The sequence below is a fragment of the Periophthalmus magnuspinnatus genome, chromosome 8, assembly GCF_009829125.3.
Source record: "Periophthalmus magnuspinnatus isolate fPerMag1 chromosome 8, fPerMag1.2.pri, whole genome shotgun sequence".
Classification (NCBI taxonomy): Eukaryota; Metazoa; Chordata; class Actinopteri; order Gobiiformes; family Gobiidae; genus Periophthalmus; species Periophthalmus magnuspinnatus.
This window is the reverse complement of record NC_047133.1, coordinates 19,134,983-19,158,184: the sequence shown is the minus strand read 5'-3', so window position 1 is coordinate 19,158,184 and position 23,202 is coordinate 19,134,983. Positions and strand designations below refer to the sequence as shown.

Here is a 23,202-nt window from a genome sequence, read left to right as displayed (position 1 = left end):
CCTCCTGACTCACTCCTTATTCTGAAAATGTGCTAAAAACGTCATCACCCTTTGGAGACGAGGCTGTATCTGTACTGTGTCATTTTCAAACATGGACCAAAACCTCAGAATAGGCTCTATATTAAAGGCCCTATACCCAATTCTTTCAGTGTGCATCTGATTACAAAGTCAGGAAGTGCACATGAGCATGCTAGTTGTTGTTAGCTTTATTGTGTCTATGCACCTGTCTGTCTGTGCACCTGTCTCTGGCTGTGCTCCTGTCCTCTTTCAACAGAACTACTCCAGGTCTGTCCAAGGCCTGTTCTGTTGCATTGTCAAATTATAGCTTTTTGTCAAATTATAGCCTCTTCTTTTCCTTTCCTCCTCCCTCTCTCTCCCTCCACTTTTCTCCACCTGCCTCTCCTCATCTCTCCTCCCTCTTCCTCTCTCCTCATCTTCCTCTCTCTCTCTCCGTCCCCCTCTCTGCATCCTTCCATCCCCCTCCCTCCCTCCCTCCTCCTCTTCCTCCCTCCCTCCTCCTCTTCCTTCTTCTCTCCCTCCTCCTCTCCATCCCTCCTCCTTTCCCTCCCGCCTCCCCTTCCCCCCTGCCTCCCCTCCCTCCTTCTCCTCTTCCTCCCTCCTCTTCTTCCTCCCTCCTCCTCTCTGTCTGTCTGTAGTGTAGATCAGTCATGGCAGGTGCAGCTTCAGAAACAGGAAACCGCTTCGACATTAAACAAAAACCAGGACAAAACCTGGTGAATGTGAATGAACTCAGCCTGTTTCATGTTCTTCACACATCACCATCAGAGGAGCCTGTCTCGCACACTCATCTCATCTTATTGTTTCAAATCTATTCGTCCTCCGCATCACCTGCTCCTGCTTTTCTGTCGTGATGGGACTTTCGGCTCCTTTGCGGGATCCGAATCTTTTGGATCCGTACATTTCAAAGAGCCGTTCAAAACACTGGCTCTATTTAATTATACGACAGAAGCAAAAGTGAGAACTCATTTATTCTACAAACTAATCCCAGAGAGAACTGACCAAAGCTCAGATGTGTTTAAAATGGTTCAAACTGAGAGCGGGAGTGTGTTTACTCTTTGAAATGATGAAATTCAAAATAAAGACAGTTGCACTATAATAATAATTATTCAAAACCTAACTGTTATTGTGATGCCAAATATGTTTTTCTGCACAAATCTCTCACTCGTGTCGCCTGCTCTGCTTTTGTGCTGATTCTTGTGTCAGTTCAGCTTTAATCAGTGCAAAAATACATAAAATTAGAAGGGAAAAGACTCAGTTTTAAAAAATGAGATCCGGATCCAACCGTTGACATTAAGGAACTATTCAAAAGAGCCGACTTGTTCACAAACGTCATGTGATGGAAATTTAAGTGTATTCAGGTTGTGAAGAAAATATTCTTATCGTATGTCTCTAAATGAATTTGATCTGTGTCAATGTGTGAGACCCAGACCAGACATTAGCATGAGTGAAGGCTCTGTCTCCATCCCACAGGAAACTCATCGTTGTTCTACCTGTCTAAGTGTAAAAGTTCATTATCTTATGGGTGTGAAACAAAAGTCACTCTGCTTTGAAATATAGGTAGTATTGTCATTCTGATATAAAATAGTCAGAGCTCAGATGCTCAGGAGATGGACTGGGGGAGACGGCGAAAGGCTGCCAGTCTGTGACCAGGGCAGGCCTGGGCCCTGTCTGTATCTGCTGTAACAAACAATAAACCTTTTTCCTGTATTTCAAAACTCACCGAGCTTTGCAAATGGATTACTTTTTATCTAGAATTGTAATTTTTTCCACAACAGTCACATCACTCATTTTCAGTTCAAATTGGAAAGCTTATTCAGGATATGTCGTCACACCCAGTGGGTTACTAGTTAATGTAATACTACTGCTACTATTACTACGAATACTACTTGAGTAACTATATAAGGCAGTGACTTACCAGCATGAAGAAGCCTGGATGAGTGGCCAAATGTATTTACTCCAAAATTACCTTTGTCTTTTGCAATACTTGAGTCAGTGTTCACTCAAAATTATTCACACACACACATATATATATATATATATATATATATATATATATATATATATATATATATATATATGAAGTATTCTTTCTATCTGTCCATATATATATATATGTATATATATATATATATATATATATATATATATATATATATATATATATATATATATATATATATATATAATACATTTCTTAATAAGTTGCACACATCAAATAAGATAAATATAGACTTTTTAATACGTTTAATTAATATATCTTCAGCTGAAAAATAAAAACACTCAAAGTTCATAGTTATTTTAATGTTTTTAATTTCAACCAATGTTCACCACAAGAAAAGAACAACATGCAGTTATATGAAAAAAAGGAAAAAAAGAAGGAAAAAACAAACAAACAAACAAAAAAAAAAGACCTCCACAATCCAAAAACATTTCAGATCTTTTCACATTTTTAGGGTTCAACTTTTACAAATCCGTTTTTACTCGCAGTGTTTCAAATATTATTCAACTTAGCAGCAAATCTGTTATTACACCTGGCGCATGCTTTTTCTTTTTCTTTTTCTTTTCTAAAACCGCCTGAACGCACCATTGGTACTGAGCCCATAGAAAGTCATTGGTTGGTAAATGCTACTTCACAGGTTCTATAGGCATCACAGGTTAAAACAGTCATTTTAGGTTTGAAAATGGGAAATTTACAGTGTTTTTTTATGGAACACAATAACAAGAATATGATAACAAGCTTACAACAAGTTCAAGGTGCACTGTGTTTTTGTAGCATAGGCCAAAGCCAGAGATTAATCATGATTTAAGTAGTTTCAATTTGTGATCGTGTATTCAAGGTATGTAGTTTTGAATACTTATAGAATATTATTTCATTATTATTTGGCTATAGTAGGCCTAAATCATCTTTTCTGTGCCCACTGAAATCAATTTAAAACTGTAAAATAATCACATTCTAATCAAAGTTAATATTTTGATTTTTTTTTTTTTTTATAATTTAACTATAAAATTCACAATCAAAACATGTTTCATTTACCACTTGCTTGAACTTAACAACTAAAAACAAAACAATTAACAAAAACAACAAAGCCAATACTGTTAGCCGACAAGCTATTCATGTGTTTACAATTACATTCTTGGCACTTACTCTCACTGTGTTTATTCAAAGACAATACAATGTCCCTTTAAGGAAAATTTCAAATAGCACTTTTTGTTCAACTTATACTACCAAAAAGTACACATTGCACCTTTAACTTGAAAACATTTGTGCAACAGTAAACAAATTATAAATATAAATACAATTTTAAATAATATACTTGAATAAATAAAAAAACACTTAATATGAACAAGAAACCAGTGCTATACTACTTTCACCACATTGGTCAGTCTGTATTGATGAGTTGCCTTTCTTTGTAACAGCATCTGTCCATGTATTTCATGTGTATTGCTTGAAATGTCCATTTAGGCCATTTTATGAACAAGCTCTGAACTGCCCTTTTTGAGTGAAGCCATTGCCAGCTAAATATTGTCCCTATTATCATCTTATCTTCCAACTTTGTTAGAAATTATTCAGTCCAGCTCGAAACTTCACACCATTTGGGACATTTTGGGACCCAACTTCTTGCCTTCTATCTATTCTTCTATTTTGAAGGCATCTTACTTTCTTTACACACGAATTGTACACGTGTGGTTGTAATCTTCCCATGTCACAATATTTGTACTGTGTTTACACGCAGATTTCGATTGGCGTGGCCACTAGAAGGCGCCCTCGCTCATTGTTTTCCCTGTTCACTCGGTCATAGCTTGCGTTAGCGGATGGTGAATTGTTAGCAGAGGAGTAGTGCGTGTCCATCATTAGCCGGTCTTTAGCTGCGACACAAGCGGGAGACAAGGTTTGCTGTTTGAGTCTATCCACCAAAACATCTTCTTCAGATGAGGAGGTACTCATGTCAATTTGGGGCACGCTAGTAGCTAACCCAGCGTTGTTAACATTCCCGTTTTCCGTATCCAACATCCAGCATTGGTTGAAGTAGCTGAACACCTCCTTCACCGAACATCTCCGCTCTTGTTCGATGGAGAGTAACCTCCGAAACATGCGTAAAGCTTCGTCTGTGAATCTCCTCCACTGTGAAGGCACATTCCCGGTACGTCGTCGTTGCCAGCGCACAAATTCGTCGTAAAATGCGTCGTTGGGCATTGCTTTCTCCCACGGGAAGTTTCCGGTGAGCATGCAGAAGAGCAGTACTCCGAATGCCCACACATCGGTGCTATAGTCCACGAAGAAGCCATCATTTCGGGAGGTGTCGCAAAGCTCCGGCGCCGTGTAGGGAATGGTGCCACTGACGCGTTTTACGGGGGACCCGGCACGTCTTGTCATTCCAAAATCGGACAGTTTGACTTTGCGGCATTCCCGGTCGAAGATTAGGATGTTTTCGGGTTTGATGTCGCGGTGCACCAGTTTTTTACAGTGTAGGTAGTCCAGGGCGATGGCCACCTGGTGGACGCAGCGCTTAGCAACCGCCTCCGGGAGACCCACCTGACACAAAACAGAGAGAGAGAGTTTAATGAAACCCTGCTACAAACTATTACTTTTAGTCCTATTAATACTTCTGCTACAATAAACCTAATACTTTTAAGCCTACTACTACCACTGCCATCACTTCTGAAGTAAAGTGAATAATTGGGAGCTCGGAATGTACTAGTAAAGGAAAGAATACGTTTTTTAGAATAAGGTTTTTTTATTTTCACATTTTTAAGACAGTAAAAATCGGGTACAGCCTTTACTATTCAAACCAAAACATGGAATGGTCCACAAAATGTCACCTTTTTTAAATTGTCTAAAATAAATTAATAATGTAACTTTTGAATCTTTTAACCATTAAAAGCATGCCTAATGAGTATATATGTAACGTAATGCTATTTTGTTTTAAAGTGGGACTGTTTCCTGAACACACAATCCAAATAGTGCATTTGTAAACCGTTTTGGATCAGCCAACCCTAAGCCACAGTAAACGGCTTTAGTGGCAACTGTTGTCTTTCCTACATGTGTGAGATCATACAAAATACCAACTATGTAATAAGATGAAACTAGAGTTTGGTTTGTCATATTGATGTTTTATTATCAATTTTATTGTAAAAGTATGCAAGGTGATATAAGAAAGGCTCAATGAGATTTAACCAAGTTAAATAAAAGTGAAACACATCTATTTTCCATTATATTTCACATAATTGGACAGCATAATGTCTTAAGGTTTTAATGGAGTTCATTGTAAAATAATTGTATTGGCAGTTATCACATGGGGTACAGTATGATTCCAGCTCCCACAAATGAATGAGGTCGTTGTGTCCTTGGGCAAGACACTTAACCCACCTCACCCCAGTGCCTGCGTACACTGGTGTAAAAATATAACTGTGAATGCATGAGTGGTTCCTTGATGTAAAGCACTTTGAGTCACTATCACCATTCACCATCAGACTGTAGAAAGCCCAAGTCCCAGATGTTTTCATGTATTATTGAAATGTTTAAATGTTGAAATTGATCAATTGTAGATGCCCCTATTTTGTGGTACTGAACTACACATCAAACTCTGCATCTGCATCAACATTTAACCAGCTGACATAATCTAATCTGTAATAAAACAAGTTTCAGTTCAAAGATGCTTTTAATTACATTCATTATAATTCATAGATAAGTAGTTAATTTGTAAACAGTAATACATAGAAATTCTGCACATTCTAACCTGTGGAGGGATGATGTCAAAGAGGTCCCCGGCCGGAGCGTACTCTTGAGCAAAGATGTAATACTCATCGGTCTCAAAGGCAATGCCGAACATGTTTATGATGAAGGGGCAGGGCGACAGGTACAGAGACACGCTGTATTCACGCAGGAAACTCTTCAGCTTGGTCGTCTTCTTACGCAAAAACTTCAACGCCATTTTAGTCCCTGCAAAACAAGGAAATAGGCGAAAAGTATTAGATAAAATGGAATGAATCAAAAATGGACACGGATTTGAGAGACACAATGCCACCAAAAGCTAAAAAAGAAACTAGGACTAAACCACCACTAGTGAAATCCAAATCTAAATACTAATTAATACTAACTAACAAGTATTGAAAGCTAGATATTCATTTGAACAAGTTAAGATAGGACAAAGTTGGATGAACTGTTTTAGAATGGTCTTAACCTAGATCAGAACTATATTAAATCAGACCTTTTTTGCAAAATTAACTGCCTGAGATTTTAACCATGTTATAGCTGTTTCCGCTCACCATACGCAGGGTTTGTGTGTAAATGAAACAAAACAAAACTCCATGTACGCTTTTGATGAGGAAACAACATTATAACACAGATCAGAAAATAGATTAATAAGGGCCTTTAAGTAACGGTTGCCCTGGGACTTCCTGTACCTCTCAAATACTGCCAATTACACCGTCACACAGATGCATTTAAACATTCAAGATGAGTCAAATGTGTTACAAATGTATGTAGTAGTAGGAATTGAACCACTAATCTCATGGTTAGAGGGTGAACTGTCCAACCTCAAAAGCCACTGCGAGCAAAGATAAGAGTTATGCAACGCTATTTTAAATCCTATTGTTCGCTTCTTGTTCTGTTTTGAAACATTTAGGGATTTGTGCCGACTGCTAATTGCCTGAGTGAAAGTTAATTAAAACCGCTGCAGATGTAATGAAATATTTAAACCTCTAGCGCAACTGAAACATATTTTATTTAATTTTTTTATATGAAATGCTGCAGATTTGTTAAAGGATTAGTTCTGAAGTTCTAATTACATCTATAAACACTGCAGCAGGGAGATTAAGCCGAGTGAAATCGTCTACTTTTGGGAGCTGACTTCTCTCTCTGTAATAATGAAACGATGCATAAAGGCACATTTAGTGACAACACGGAAAAGCAATTTGCAACGAAAAGCTCAGGAGACTTGGATGGCCTGGTCTACCCTCTGCACTCATGTACAGCTCAAATGAAATGAACAGCAGGAGGGAAGTATACAGAGGAGTAGCCAAGATGAGGCATTAATAGTTACAATTTAAAGGACTGTAAAGATTTTGATTTTAAATCCCATAAACATGCCTTAACTGTGGGATCAGATACAAGATAGATAGACCTGTTCAAATCAAATCAAATAGAGCTTTTAAAAGCAAAGCACTCATTTGGGTTGCCAGTTTCAATGCTTAAATCTAGTTGGTAAAGCAGCTCTGCTTGTGTACAAGTCTCTCCATGGCCTAGCACCAACGTCTCCGACATGTTAGTGCCATATGAACCATCTCACACTCTGAGGACTTCAGGGACCGGCCTCCTGCTGGTGCCCAGAGTCAGGACTAAACATGGGGAATCGGTGTTTCATTTTTATGCAGCTAAAACCTGAAACAGTCTTTCTGAAGTTGTGAGACAGGCCTCTACCTCTACTCAATATTTAAATCCAGGCTCAAAATGGTTCTGTTTAGCTGTGCATATGACTGAAAGGGTTTTATTCTGCAATCTTCACTTTTAATGCTAATTTTATGATGATTATTTATGATTATTTATGTTTTGATTTGTTTGTATTGTGATTGTAATGCCTTTCTTATTCTGTAGAGTACTTTGAATTACTTTCTGTACCAACTGTGATATACAATTAAATTTGCGTTGTCTTGCCTAGTTGGTTTAAACGTAAACCTAAAGCAAAGGGGAATAGTTCGTTGTTGATACTTTAACAGGAAAAAGGGTGTTATATAAGGGACCCAAGAGGTGAACAAACTTGGGTGGGGGTGGGAGGGTTAACAGTTACATGTACGTGACACAAGTTTCGACAGGACCCTAACTACTGACAAAACCCTATCGCATCACAACCGGTTCAGTTGTAACTGTAATGCCTTTTGTAAATGGTAAGAGTGCAGGCTACATCCAGTTACTTTAAAGTTAAATAAATAACATAAAATGTGAACTGCATGCATGTCTCCTATTATGTTTATGTTTATATTACATATGGGACAGTGCGTATTAATCAACATGTCCCATTTGTAGGTTGATGACAGACAAAAAACAGGACATAGGCACAAAAGACTCACATGACAAAGACATTAAAGATCAGTGAAATACAAAATGTCATCATATTAATAAAATAAGAACATGCTAAAAGAACATAGTACACAGATTAAAGATAATAGACAAAAAAAAAACAATCTCTCAATAGGACACAGACATTTGTTACGATGTTAAAACGCATATAGATTAGTTCATGTTATGCTCGCTTTTCCTCTGTAGGGACCAGATTCCAGGAGTGTGTGACGCAGACTGAAAAAGCGGACTGTCCAAAGGAAGGTTTTCTGAATGGGATTTTACATTTCCTCTGCTCAGTGCTCCAGTGTTTGTATTTAAGTTTAACAGTTTGAATGATTTTAATGAAAAGCATTAATTCGTCAGCTCATGTTTCAGTCTTCTCTTAAATGTTAATGCCCCTGGGTGTGATTTCAATATAAATCTAAACACAACATTTGTCCAAAAATGTGCATACAGCAGCTCAGACAGAGGCAGTGTTATTGGGGAGGCAGCAGAGAGGAGATGGGGCAGGACAGTTCTCCAATATCACCACTTCAGCACAGGGTAAGTGCCTTTTTACCCTGAGCGGGCGATTTGGGAGAGGTCAGAGGAGGGCAGAGGGGAGCAGATGAGGGCAGGGGGTTTGGGACACAAGCCCAGGGACAAAACAGACAAAGAAATTGGACAATGTACAAGGATTAGGCCAATTTCACAACAGCAGTTTCTGACTCGGGATTTTTTTTTTGACAGTCAGGCAGACAGAGGAAAATGTAATCCTCCTAAAATCCTACTAATTAGGACCACCGAGTTTATTTTGTACAGACTTGAGCAGCACAAAAAGGTACACTATTTGATAACTATGTTTTGTTTGCAATATTTAAATTTACTTTCTGACATAATACGTTCAGTTAAATGTAACAGTGTGAGTTAATTTTCCACCTTAGTCAAACATCCCAAAATAAAAGCCTAAAAATACTAAACCAACACCAAAACAACACAAAAGTACGTCTTAAATATAGGAAAAATCATGGATTTTTTGCGGACCTTAACCCCATTGAGAATCTTTGGGATGTGCTGGAGAAGCTTTGTGCAATGGTCAGACTTTACCATCATCAATGCAACATCTTGGTGAAAAATGAATGCAACACTGGATGGAAATAGATCTTGTGACATTGCAGAAACCTATCGAAACAATGCCACAGCGAATGCGACATAATCAAAGCTAAAGGTGGAACAACGAAATATTACAGTGTGTGACCTTTTTTTTTTGGTGCCGCCTTTTTTCTTTTTTGGCCAGGCAGTGTTTTTACCCAAAGTTCCTTAACAAGCAAAGTAGAAAACACAACTCAAATCTCTGACTAGCTCATTCATGACTTCTTCTTTCTGCTTTGGTCCTTGTAAATTCCAATAACATTTTGGTCAACTAAAAAGTGCAGATATACTGTATAAGCATCTCTTGTATGTATATGTCCGCTGCGTGCTGTCTGCGTGTAAATATAAAGCGTTTTACTGTCAAATAATCAGGAAGGGTATTGTTAGCATGCTTTAGAGTTGTAAAAAGCACTTATAAACTCCTCTTGGTGAATAATTAGGGTGTTCTGAATGCATATGTTAAGTGAGGAATAACTTTGGATGGTTTAAAATGAACTAGTTATAAAAAGTTAAAACCTGGTTAACTTGCAGCGCCTTTAAATGTTAGGGAAAATACCCATTTAAATTTGTAATGTAGCTTATTATTTCAATGAAGTTAAATGAAGTATTTAACCAGTCACAGTTTTAATTCTATTTGTTTTGTAACCACAGAGCAGAGCAGAGCCTAATGCACGAATGCAGTGATCAGTTTCTTGTTTTGAGGCTACGCGGTGTTAATTAAGGCTGAATAATTAGTTCACAGTTGCAAAATGTCACCTCTGATTTGATGACACACGTTCTGTTTTCTTCCCATTTAAGACAGTAAATAGACCTGTTTCCATGGTGACATTGTGCTAATTAGCATGTCATCTTAACATGTGTGAGTTAGCATTAGCCACCTGTTTATTTACATCTACAACAGGCTGTCTTTAGTGCACCAGACAGATTAGGCTGGAATGATTCAGGGAAAGTATCTATTTGCATTTTTTTCCTGACAAGACAAGTGATTTATTGTGATTTATTTTTAGTTAGTTAGTTTTAAAGGGCCCATATTATGCGATTTTCTGATGTTATAATGTTGTTTCCTCATCACAAACAGACCTGGAGTTGTTTTTTGTTTCATTCGCACATGTTTAACACACAAACCCTGCTGATTTTGGCTGAGTTTTTCTCTCAATCAGAAAACACTCTGTTCCACCTTATGATGTCATGTGGTAATACAGGAAAATGCTCCACTGCATTTTTTTAAACTTCATACACCTTCCACTAGAATCATTTGGATAGCAATAGCCCTGGAATTGCCAATCTATACTAAACTGAAGGTCAAAGGTTGCTGTTAACTTGAAAACTGCCACTTCATGACATCACAGGGTAGAATAGAGCATTTTGAGCTTTGGAGATATAGACAGATGAATAATGCAGGATTGCTCAAACAGGTGTGAATGAAACAGAATTATAACATGGCTTAACACTCACAAGAGTCAGTTTTGTGTAATATAGGACCTTTATTAATAGTATTCTATTTAAAGATGACATATGAACAGACAAACCAATACAAGAATCACATCTTTGAACACATCTATACACATCTAAACTACAGGGTTAGCAGCTTTTATACAGTTCCCTAGGGATTCCTGCCCCAATCAGTACAGTAGGCTAATCTAATAGGCTAAGAATTACTGACTAAACCAAGCTCAACATGTGGGTCAAGGATGGGTCAAATGCAGAGGATGGATTTCCAAATGACAATAAATGAAGCAGCCTATACCTTAATCATTAATGCAGTTATTTTCAGTCCAAAACACCTTTAAAACGTGCAATTTGTTTATGCTGTAGCAGTTTATAAAGTATCAGAAACAGATTTGAAATAGTTTGAAAAGTTATAGACCCTGTTTAGTTACCACATAGCTAATTGGCTCCTAGCAAGCTTTTAAACTTTTTAAATTTTTTTACTGCAAGTCTATGGTAAAAATGAATGTGAAATTTACTTCTTCAACTTGTGGTGGATGATCGCTGGCTTTGTTTACATGCACACCATAATCCGATTATTATCTGATTTCTAGATTATGATTATGGCAAGCAAACTGAATATGAGTGATCAGAAGGACCATGATCAGAAAGAAATTAGATGATTTTGCTGTTGACATGGCATTTTAATAATCTTATAAATCAAAAAAATCTGATAATAATGAAATTTTGAGAGTGTAGCAGCCATTTTTGAGATCCATAGCAGTTTGAGTTGAATGAAATCTGAAGCATGAACAGTGAAATATTGTACTGTATTGTATGTAGCAGATTGTCATAATGTTTTGCTATATCTGTGCATATCTGCTACATTGTGGTTCTTATTAGCACTTTGTCTGGTGCATTGTTAAACGTGACACCTCGATAATAACACAAAGTAACACACAATCGACACATTCACAAGTCTAAATACAACAGTGGATCTGCGGCCTTTTGAACAGACAAGACTTGGTGAGCTATTTTAAAGGTGTTATATTCTTCCACAGTAGAGTCATGCTGTTCAGGTGAAAGAAACAGCCGAAGAACAGGTTTCTCAAAATATTATAGACCCACTTTGATACAATGATAATAAGCCCATGGACTGTTACATGGTGCAATGGTTAAAATGGCTGAAGGTGCAAGCAGGAAGTGAAGAGGGTTTGGTAATCCAGCTGTTATTCATTGATTTTAGAAGATGACCTACCTGAAATTTTCCTGGCAAATCTAGAATGACATCTCTCTGTATTTTTATACAAATGGATATCAGTCTGGTTCCCATGCCCTCCGTCAAATCTCAAGCCTCAATAAACAAATCGTGCAATCGGATTTTAGTGACACATGTGAAACAAAGGGGCTCACCAGTCACCTTTCATTTACAAATAAAATCAACATTTCAAGTTTAATGCTTTGTTCATTGATTCTGCAGAAATCTGTTTTACAGACCATTGTGATATTTTTTCATTTCTTTTTCCTTGTAAGCAGCCATGTTTTAATATGGAGTAACCATGTGTGTCCCTGATTGGCTAATCGCAACCATCTGAACAGGTGACCAGACTCACATCTTCATAAAGTATTGAAGAAGTGTGTATTCTGAATCCCAGGCAAACCTGACATAGTATTATGGCAGGACTGAAAAATATTAATGTGGATTGTATTGAACACACACATAATGAGATATAAAGTAAACATTTTTCTGATTGGGTAATCCACTTGTCTTGCCTAACTTTTGTGAATATTATAGGAAGAAATATAATGCATGAATGTCATTGTATATTTCAACAATAACATGATTGCAGTGCATGGCCTACTTATTTTCAGACGTGCCAATCACAGCCTCTCAGACGAGTCTCTCAGATTCTGGAGACATTTCCTCTTTATTATATATATATTTGTATCATTCAGAAAAATTACTTCACTTGTTAATTCTGTCATTTCATATTCCTTTTTTACTCGTAAGCCACTATGCTTGTTTTGATACGGCTGGACCATGCATTTCACTGATTGGTTAATTCACCTGTCAATCCCGCCCATTGGAATTCTGGGAGACATGATACAGCTCCAGACCCATATGTCTTTGTAAAGTTTTTTAAAAGTGCATGGTCTTTGACTGGCAGGGCTGAATGATTTGGGGAACATATACATTTTTTTCTAACAAGCATTGTAATTGTAATGTTTTGCGAGTTCACCTTTTAAACGCGTCCAGACAAATTAACAAACAGATGAACTATGAACTGACAAACTAATTCAAGAAGAACATGTTTGTACAGGTTAAACTACAGGGTTAGAAGATTTTATGCAGAAACAGGATATTATAAAATTTTGTTACTTCAAAAATTGCTGCCTTTACAATTTGCTAATTACATCCATTCAAGTTGCAATTTCTATTCAATGTCGATTAATCTCACAGCTCAGTATGTGTAGTTGTGATTCAGCTGCAACAAAAATGAATTTAGTCTTCTGGATATCGAAATAAAATTATGAAAAATACATTATACATTTTGGGCAAAATGTTAACGCAAGCTTAGTTTTACCGACACAACATGTACGATTCTTACAAAGCAATTCAGCTAACCTAATTTTATCTAAATAACTTGAAATAAATTAAACTTAAATTTCCTATATGACTTGTGAGCCATGTTATAATGCTGTTTCCTCATCAAAAACATACCTGGAGTTATGTTTAGTTTCATTCACACATTGAGTAACCCTCCAATGCTTAACATGTAATCTAGTGGTAGTTTTCAAGTTAACAGCTCCTTTTACTCTTTGTTCAGTAGAGATGGGAAATTCCAGGACTGACATTATCCAAATTATTCCAGTGAAGATGTATGGAGTTGAAAAACACAGTAGAGCACTTCCTGGATTACTACATGACATCACGAGGTGAAACAGAGTCTTTTCTGTTTGAGAGAAGAACTCAGCCTAAATATGCACAACTCCATATATGTTTTTTGATGAGGAAACAACATTAACAACAACATAGAACAGAGAATAGTGTAATATAGGCCCTTTAAACCAGCCAGACAAATCTGTAAAATTGCTTAAGGTTATTTCTTCTATTATAAAGTAATCTATTATAAGTTCACCTTTCTCAGCAGTGGATGAAGCCCTCTCAAGCGCTACAAGTATGTCTGGTCTTTTCACTGTGACCACTTATAACTACAGCCTCCTGATGCAGTCTGTTCTCAAATGTATTACAGAGAGAAGCAGGAAAGAACTCGAAATTATATAAATACTTAAAATGGCCGGCCCAGAAAGAGCATCCATCACTGTCCAAGCAAAAGTAATAGTTTGTGCAGCAGACAGTGAATCTTTGGGTGGTTCTGTGGGCCAGTCTGAGCTCATTTGAGGACACCAAAAAAACTTGTAATGTGGCTTTATACAGTCAAAAAGACCAGAGGCGGTACACAGTGTGGCACAGTTTGGATCAATGCAGTGAATGGAAGTAGACCAGACAAAGAACAGGCTGCTTTTGATATAATCGTGATTCAGCTACACAGACTTTTTTCCCTTTTTATTTAAACTCAAATATGTACGATTCTTACAAAGCATGTCAGCTAACCTAATGTTATGGAAATAAATTGAACTTAATTAAACTTAAACATTTTTATTCATCATGGAGTAAACTCTACATAATATTTAGTTGCAATGCTAACTTAAAGAAGACATATTGTGCTTGTGTCTGCTCTATAGTTATAACCTATGACACCCATGGATCATTATGTTATAATTTGCACATTTTAAATTGCAATATTAATATCAACTTAATAAAAGAAAAAAGTGATTTCCGTGTTAGAAAACTGTGGTGCCTAATGGGAACTGACATCAAACGACAAAGAGGCAATATGGTGTCTTGAAAATAAGTGATTAAAGGTTACTCAAACACGCACAAATCACTCCAAGTACAACTTCGAAAGGGTAAATGAGGTTAAACAACTATAACATGGTTTAAAGATCTGAAAAGTCAATTTTGCACACTAGGCCCGCTTTAAAAAATTATCAATTCATCACTATTCGTGATACCCCAAACCTACTGTGTATGTCGTATGTGCAAAACTGAGCGATTGTGAAATGATTGTGTTACTGTTTATTACTGAATTACTGTTTAAATTTTGACCGTAGAAATATTTTACCTCTGATTTTGTGCACGACCAGGTCCACTTTGCCGTATGTTCCTTTCCCAAGCTCTCGCACCACCTCGTAGTACTTATGGATGTCCACCTTCTCCAGGTTCTGGGCTGCGATCAGCTGCAGCTCCTCCAGGATGTCTATGGACGAAGAGGAGGAAGAGGACGAGGAAGAGGAGGAAGGGGAGGAACGGGAGGGGTGGGTCAACGAGTTCATGGCGTCAGGGGTGAGAGAGGTCAAAGGGTGCAGCACACGGGACGTCCTGAACAGAGAGAAAAAGAAGAGAAGGATTGAGAGAGGATGAAGGAGAAAGAACGAGAGGGAGAGAGATGGAGAAAGGGGGAGAGGGGGAAATATAAAACAAGGGAGGAAAGAGAGAGTGAGGGAGAGCAAGAGAAAGCAAAAGATACAGGGGAGAGGGATGGAGGAGAGAGAGGGAAGGATGAAAGGTGATATAGGGAGAGAAGCATGATGAAGAGAGAGGGAGAGAGAGAGGGAGAATGAAAAAAGGGGAGAGGGAGTGCGAGGAAGAGGGGAGAGGGAGAGTGATATATAGAAATAGAGAAAGGTGGGGAGCAAAAAGGGAGGAGAGAGGGAGGGAGAGAACAGTAGATCAAGGGGAGATGGAGGGAAAGAGGGAGGAAGGGATAGAAAAAAATTGACAAGGCAAAAGGGAGGGAAAGAAAGGGGGAAGACAGGAATAGATTGAGAGGGACAGAGGGAGAGAGAGGGAGAAACAGGAAGGAAAGGTGGTTACTTTCAGACTGTTCCAATACAATACAAAGAACAGACAGAGCTGTTATGTGAAATCTTTGATGTCGTAACTCTTATGCAACTTCTTATTGTTTAAGTGGTCCAGTAAAGAGACTTGTACAAGGCGTTTCCAATGGCTATTTCCATCTGAAAGTATTGGGAATACTTGGAAGGAATGCTGTTGGATACTCTGTTCCTGTCCCTTCACAAATAGAGCACAAGTCTGTTTACATTTCTAGCCAGTAAACATCAAGAAGCACATTATAATAGCGAAATCCTTATCCTTAGTCTACTTTGAAAAAAACATTTAAAAAATCACTTGATTTTTTTTTTTTAATAGATTGAACAGAAATGACATAATTTTGCTTTTCACAATTATAATTTTTACAATAATATTGTGACCTAATTAATCCCAAATATTGATTAACTAAATAACATTTACATCTAACGTAAAACTGGCTAACCCTATAGTTTAGACTTCTACAAACATGCTCTGAAATGCGTGGCATTCTTGGACTGGTTCAGAAGTTCAGATTTCAGTCTTCTTTAAAATCTCACTGCCACAAGATGTGTTCAAATGTGCACTGTAAACTACTGTTGTTACAATATTTAAATTTCAAACTTGATTTCAATACTAAGGAACAGAGTCGATACTTAAAACCAATTCTCATACCATGATGATGATAAATAAAAAAACAACCTCTATTTAAAGGATAGAATGTGACTTTCGCATTTAAATGCTATTATTACAATGTGTGAGCTGTCAACTGATCACCACCTGGTGGTGAGTTGGATCCGCTGGCGGAGGAGGAAGCCGGACAGACCTGGCAGGCCCAAGCGCATTGTGAGGGTCTGCTGGGAACGTCTGGCGGAGCCCTCTGTCAGGGGGGTCTTCAACTCCCACCTCCGGGAGAGCTTCTCCCTGATCCCGGGGGAGGTTGGAGACATGGACTCCGAGTGGGCCATGTTCTCCACCTCTATTGTCGATGCGGCTGCTCGTAGCTGTGGTCGTAAGGTCTGTGGTGCTTGTCGCGGCGGCAATCCCCGAACCCGGTGGTGGACACCGGAAGTAAGGGATGCCGTCAAGCTGAAGAAGGAGTCCTATCGAGCCTTGTTGGCTCGTGGGACTCCTGAGGCAGCTGATGAGTACCGGCGGGCCAAGCGTGCCGCGGCTCGGGCAGTCACAGAGGCAAAAACTCGGGGTTGGGAGGAGTTCGGGGAGGCCATGGAGAAGGACTATCGGACGGCCTCAAAGAGATTCTGGCAAACCGTCCGACGCCTCAAAAGGGGGAAGCAGTGCTTCACCAACACTGTTTACAGTGCAGGTGGAGAGCTGCTGACCTCGACTGGGGATGTTGTCGGGCGGTGGAAGGAATACTTTGAGGATCTCCTCAATCCCACTGTCACGTCTTCCGAGGAGGAAGCAGAAACTGGGGACCCAGAGGCGGACTCGTCCATCACCCTGGCTGAAGTCACTGAGGTGGTTGGCAAGCTCCTCGGTGGCAAGGCTCCGGGGGTGGACGAGATCCGTCCTGAGTACCTCAAGTCTCTGGATGTTGTGGGGCTGTCTTGGCTGACACGTCTCTGCAACATCGCGTGGCGGTCGGGGACAGTACCTGTGGAATGGCAGACCGGGGTGGTGGTCCCTCTGTATAAGAAGGGGGACCGGAGGGTGTGTTCCAATTACAAGGGAATCACACTCCTCAGCCTTCCCGGTAAGGTCTATTCCAGGGTACTGGAGAGGAGAATCCGACCGATAGTCGAACCTCGGATTCAGGAGGAGCAGTGTGGTTTTCGTCCTGGTCGCGGAACACTGGACCAGCTCTATACTCTCCATTGGGTCCTCGAGGGCTCATGGGAGTATGCCCAACCAGTCCACATGTGTTTTGTGGATCTGGAGAAGGCATTCGACCGTGTCCCTCGTGGTGTCCTTTGGGGGGTGCTCTGGGAGTATGGGGTCCGGGGCCCTTTGCTAAGGGCTGTCTGGTCCCTGTGTGACCGGAGCAGGAGCTGTGTTCGCATTGCCGGCAGTAAGTCAGACCTGTTCCCGGTGCATGTTGGACTCCCCTTTGTCACCGGTTCTGTTCATTATATTTATGGACAGAATTTCTAGGCGCAGCCAGGGGCCGGAGGGGGTCTGGTTTGGGAACCATAGAATTTCATCTCTGCTGTTTGCAGATGATGTTGTCCTGATGGCTTCTTCGAGCCAGGACCTGCAGCAGGCACTGGGGCGGTTTGCAGCCGAGTGTGAAGCGGCTGGGATGAGAATCAGCTCCTCCAAATCCGAGGCCATGGTTCTCGACCGGAAAAAGGTGGTTTGCTCTCTCCGGGTGGGTGGTGAGTCTCTGCCCCAAGTGGAGGAGTTCAAGTATCTCGGGGTCTTGTTCACGAGTGAGGGAAGGATGGAGCGGGAGATTGACAGGCGGATCGGTGCAGCGTCTGCAGTGATGCGGTCACTGTATCGGTCCGTTGTGGTAAAGAAGGAGCTGAGCCCAAAGGCGAAGCTCACGATTTACCGGTCAATCTACGTTCCTACCCTCACCTATGGTCATGAGCTCTGGGTAATGACCGAAAGGACAAGATCGCGGATACAAGCGGCTGAAATGGGCTTCCTCCGCAGAGTGGCCAGGTGCACCCTTAGGGATAGGGTGAGGAGCTCGGTCACACGGGAGGAGCTCGGAGTAGAGCCGCTGCTCCTACACGTTGAGAGGAGCCAGCTGAGGTGGCTCGGGCATCTGCTCAGGATGCCTCCTGGACGCCTCCCTAGGGAGGTGTTCTGGGCATGTCCCACCGGGAGGAGGCCCCGGGGAAGACCCAGGACACGCTGGAGGGACTATGTCTCTCGGCTGGCCTGGGAACACCTTGGGGTCCCACTGGAGGAGCTGGAGGACGTGTCCGGGGTGAGGGAAGTCTGGGAGTCCCTGCTTAGACTGCTGCCCCCGTGACCCGGCCCCGGATAAGCGGAAGAAAATGGATGGATGGATGGATGGATATTACAATGTGGCATTGTATCTGTGTAACCCCATAATGGTAGCTGATAGGTTCCATACTGGTCCATGGACGTATAGTAGTCTATGTGGTTCTATACTTGTTCTAATACAGCTCAAGATCATTCTAAAGCTATTCAGGAAAGGTTAATTTCTGTTTTGTGAATGTGATGTATCTAGTTTAGATAGATATAGTATTAATTAGAATCAGAAAAATCTATGCCCAACTGATCGAATAATGTGTCAGAAAATTTGTAATTAGACATTTTTCCAACCTTCCACTTCTAATCTTCTAATTATAATTTTTCTTAATGAACACTTATCTAATAGTTCTCATTTTCAGCACCTTCAGGTCTCACCTCCGCGTCTTCGCTAACAGCACTGGGATGGAGCGTCAGAGTGGTGAAAGCGGATGAGGAGGTGTTGAGTTAGACAGGATCTGTGTGCGTCCTGTCCACTGTCTCCCATCTGCGCTCTTTGGATAGCAGCCTGACTGCCTCTTCTCCGATACTGGGGTTATTTTTGTTTTATTGAAAGAAATATTTGGTCCAAGTGTGAAAACAATTGAAGTGAAACCAAAATAGGGGCAGGATGCTGCATAAGGAAGCTGCTAAACTAAACACAAAGTATAAAACTTGTGAACTTTTCCAGTAGGAATGATTAAAGGGAACATATTATGTAAACTTGCCGTTAAAGGCGCAATACCTTATTTTTACTGTCTTAGAAACGTGAAAAAAACAATGTGTGGGTGGTGCACCTGCTCGGCTAGCTGCCTTCTCAGGGTCAGACAACAGCTGAGCTTAAGTCCTTAGCATGGCAACCCCAAGACAAGGCAAGTCTTATTTGTATAGCACAATCCGTGCACAAAGTAATTCAAAGTGCTTTAGAGAATAAGAAATTAAATTATAAATTAAATTAAGAATAAATTATTATTATGAATAAGACGTTAAAATCACAATGCAAAAAATTAAAACATAAATGATCAGAAATAATCATCATAAAATGAACTTTAAAAGAGAAGAGTGCAGAATAAAAACCTTTCAGTCATATGTACAGCTAAACTGTTTGAGTCTGGATTTAAACATTGTCAGTAGAGTCCTGTCTCACATCTTCTGAAAGACTGTTCCAGGTTTCAGCTGCATAAAACTGAAACGCTGATTAACCATGACTAACTAACTGACAAATTAACCCCAAAGGAGAAGGAAGATAGTAAATCTATCACCAACACTCACATTTGTAGTAATAAAATGCTTACTAATTAGATACAGACATCACCAAGTATGACCCTGAGTCATACATCCCATGATGAAAAACATGTTTTGTTTCATTCACACATGTTTATTATTAGTCTGTCTACATCTCCAAAGCTCAAAATGCTCTGTTAAATCTTGTGATGTCATGTAGCAGTAGTTTTCAAGTTAACAGCTATGTTTTACCTTTTGTTCAGTAAAATTGGCAATTCCAAATTATCCACATTATTCTACTGAAGGTGTATAGTTTAAAAACACTTCCTGTATTACCACATGACATCACAAGGTGGAACAGAGTGTTTTCTGTGTGTGAGCGAAGAACTGAGCCTAAATATGCAGGGTTTGTGTGTTAAACATGTGTGAATGAAACAAAACTTAACTCCAGCTATATTTGTGATGAGGAAACAACATTATAACATAGATCAGACAGTAGCGTAATGCAGGCCGTTTAAGGCTCAATTAACAACATGTAAATGAATGATCTCGTTTCTTATATTTCAATACTAAATACCTGAAAAAAGCACAGTGTCTTCTTTAATGATGTTCCTTTTTTTCTACAGAGACGTATAAGTAAAAGTGCTCTCCCAAAGAAATCGTCTACTATACACATTACAGTTTATAACACTGTTTTTAACAATTTGCTTCCTGTAACTTATTAAAATCAGCTCCCTTACCCCTCGCTGTGTCAGTGGTCGACAACACAAACCGCTGGATACTAATTTGTTCATTAAAGATTTTTCAGTCCCACTATGATTTAAGTTTGCAGTAGATAAATGAAACGGCGTTTTACAAGTCGATGTTGGCTCGGGAACGGAGAGTTGGCACAAGATGTTCTTCCACATATATACAACAAATAATTTAGATTCAAGCTCGTATCAGGTGAAAATGGTAAAAATAAACACATTTACTGATCACACTTTTAGAATCAATTTGGGTTTCTTTCTTAAAAATCTATTAAAATTGGTGGTTTTCAGATTCCAGAATGTGATGATGGCATACTACCACATGGGGGCGCTAGAGTCAGATTTCCCTATTGATTGTATTGTACTTTAATTCCATTCAGATCTATGGCTGGGTTTCAGACCTCACAGCGTTCTGTTGGCAAATATTAATTAATACAGATGGGCGGCAGCTAAAATAAATATTGTTAAAATGCTAAATTATTTTGTAATACGGTGAGTATATTTCATGGTGAACACATAGCATTCTAACCTTGAAAATCTGAACACTGCTCCCAACCACATGCTTTTATTGACAGAGGTGTGTTTGTAGACCTCTTCATTAAAAACTCCCAAACTGATCACTGACAAATTTAAAGAAGTGAATGTAATTTTGAATAACATTGGATTGATTGCACTGCCCTTACAGGCCTTTAGTTTGCAGCAAAATTGCATATAGTACATTTAAGATGAATAAAACATTAACAGAGCACATTTATGGTATATTTTTCCAAAACATGAATAATCCCTAGTTTCCGATAGTGTTGTAGCCTCACTCACACTTCTACTCCATTTTGCTTGGATAAACTAATGCGTATGGCCGAGAAAAGCTCTCATGCATTTTAGATATGATTAGTGCTACAACTACAACATCTGCTCACAGGCTCAAACTAGAGTCAGCAGAAATAAACCAGGGCTAAACGAGTACTAAACAAGGGCTAAACCAGGACTAAACCAGGACTAAACCAGGGCTAAACCAGGGCTAAACCAGGGCTAAACAGGGCTAAACCAGGACTAAACCAGGACTAAACAAGGGCTAAACCTGGACTACACAAGTGCTAAACCAAAGATAAACCAAGAGTAATCGAGGGCTAAACGAGTACTAAACAAGGGCTAAACCAGGATTAAACCAGGACTAAACCAGGGCTAAACCAGGGCTAAACAGGGCTAAACCAGGACTAAACCAGGACTAAACAAGGGCTAAACCCGGACTACACAAGGGCTAAACCAAAGATAAACCAAGAGTAATCAAGGGCTAAACGAGGACTAAACAAGTCCTAAACCAGGACTAAACCAGGGCTAAACCAGGACTAAACAAGGGCTAAACCAGGACCAAACAAGGGCTAAACCAGGACTAAACAAGGGCTAAACCGAGGCTAAACAAGGCCTAAACCAGGGATAAACCCAGACTAAACAAGGGCTAAACCAGGACTAAACAAGGGCTAAACATGGGCTAAACAAGGATTAAACAAGGACTAAACCAGGATTAAACCAGGACTAAACAAAGGCTAAACCAGGACTAAACAAGGACTAAACCAGGATTAAACCAGGATTAAACCAGGACTAAACAAAGGCTAAACTAGGACTAAACAAGGGCTAAACTAGGACTAAACCAGGAATAAACCAGGACTAAACCAGGACTAAACAAGGACTAAACCAGGACTAAACCAGGGCTAAAACGGGATTAAACCAAGTATTATATTTATTCATGTTATTGTAATATTTGCAAAACAATGCTAAAACACATCTAATATGAGGAATCTTGAAATTACAACAAAAATAAATGTTGTTAAGTATTTATAATGTTTATTTACTTTAATTAATGAAAGTTAATTTTTTTTTATGCACAAATATAACTGAATAGGCAGATGTCTGTGTAATCCCTCAATCATCCAGGTATAATCCATAGTAAAAGAAAAATATTTAAATCAACTGGATAAAAAGTTGTGAGAGACACGTAGCTGCTCATCCATGCCACAACTAAGAGGTGTTTTTAGTTTCAGGGTAGTTCCTCCTCCATATAGACATAAGGCAGAGTCCACCAGTAATCTGATCAGAACGGAAGAAGCAGCTTGGATGAGCAGCAAAATGTCTTCACAACTTTTTGTCTGGGTTGACAGATTTTATATTTTTCTTTACTATTAATAGGCAGATGTTCCAATCGCAGGACAACAGACCCTTTTGCCGTAATAATAATGGCTTACACTTGTAATGCGCTTTTCAAAGCCTCTTAAAGCGCTACACTATAGTCATCCTTCATTTCCACACTTGGTGATGATAAGATACTATTGTAGCAGACTGACAGAAGTGAGGCTGCCAACCTGCGCCATCAGCACTGAGCCACTGTCGCCCCCCGTACCACACTCCTCCCATCGACTCCCCTGCATCTGGTAACCTCCAAGTCCCTGACCAGGTGTGACTCTCTGTGGTGTTAGCATGTTCTGTGTCCTGTGTCTGGCTCCTCCAGCTTCCAGATAAACCAAATTTATGAACATAGAAACATTAACAAAAGCAATGATGTTTTATTTATTTTTACAGATGCTCTCGGTCTGCTCCTGTCTTACATTCTCATGGACCAGTACATTATGAAACTATGAAAATGGCCTGTTCCAAGTTTGGTAAACTTTTAACACACACTGTAAACAGGCTGCCTAATAATAATATCATTATGT

The 23,202-nt window shown here is 39.5% G+C and overlaps 1 protein-coding gene across 1 annotated transcript in view; it reads right to left on the bottom strand.

Annotated features, from left to right (window-relative positions):
* Positions 1–2,435: 2,435 nt before the first annotated feature.
* LOC117374960 (serine/threonine-protein kinase SBK1-like) overlaps positions 2,436–23,202 on the bottom strand; it is a 28,120-nt gene continuing 7,353 nt past the window's right edge. Inside the window, exons 2-4 of the mRNA XM_033971197.2 lie at positions 14,827–15,083; positions 5,760–5,962; positions 2,436–4,555 (exon numbers count right to left, since the gene is read on the bottom strand). Of these exons, the coding sequence (XP_033827088.1) occupies positions 3,746–4,555; positions 5,760–5,962; positions 14,827–15,037 (1,224 nt within the window). The 5' untranslated portion in view covers positions 15,038–15,083 and the 3' untranslated portion in view covers positions 2,436–3,745. The remainder of the gene's footprint in view (positions 4,556–5,759; positions 5,963–14,826; positions 15,084–23,202) is intronic.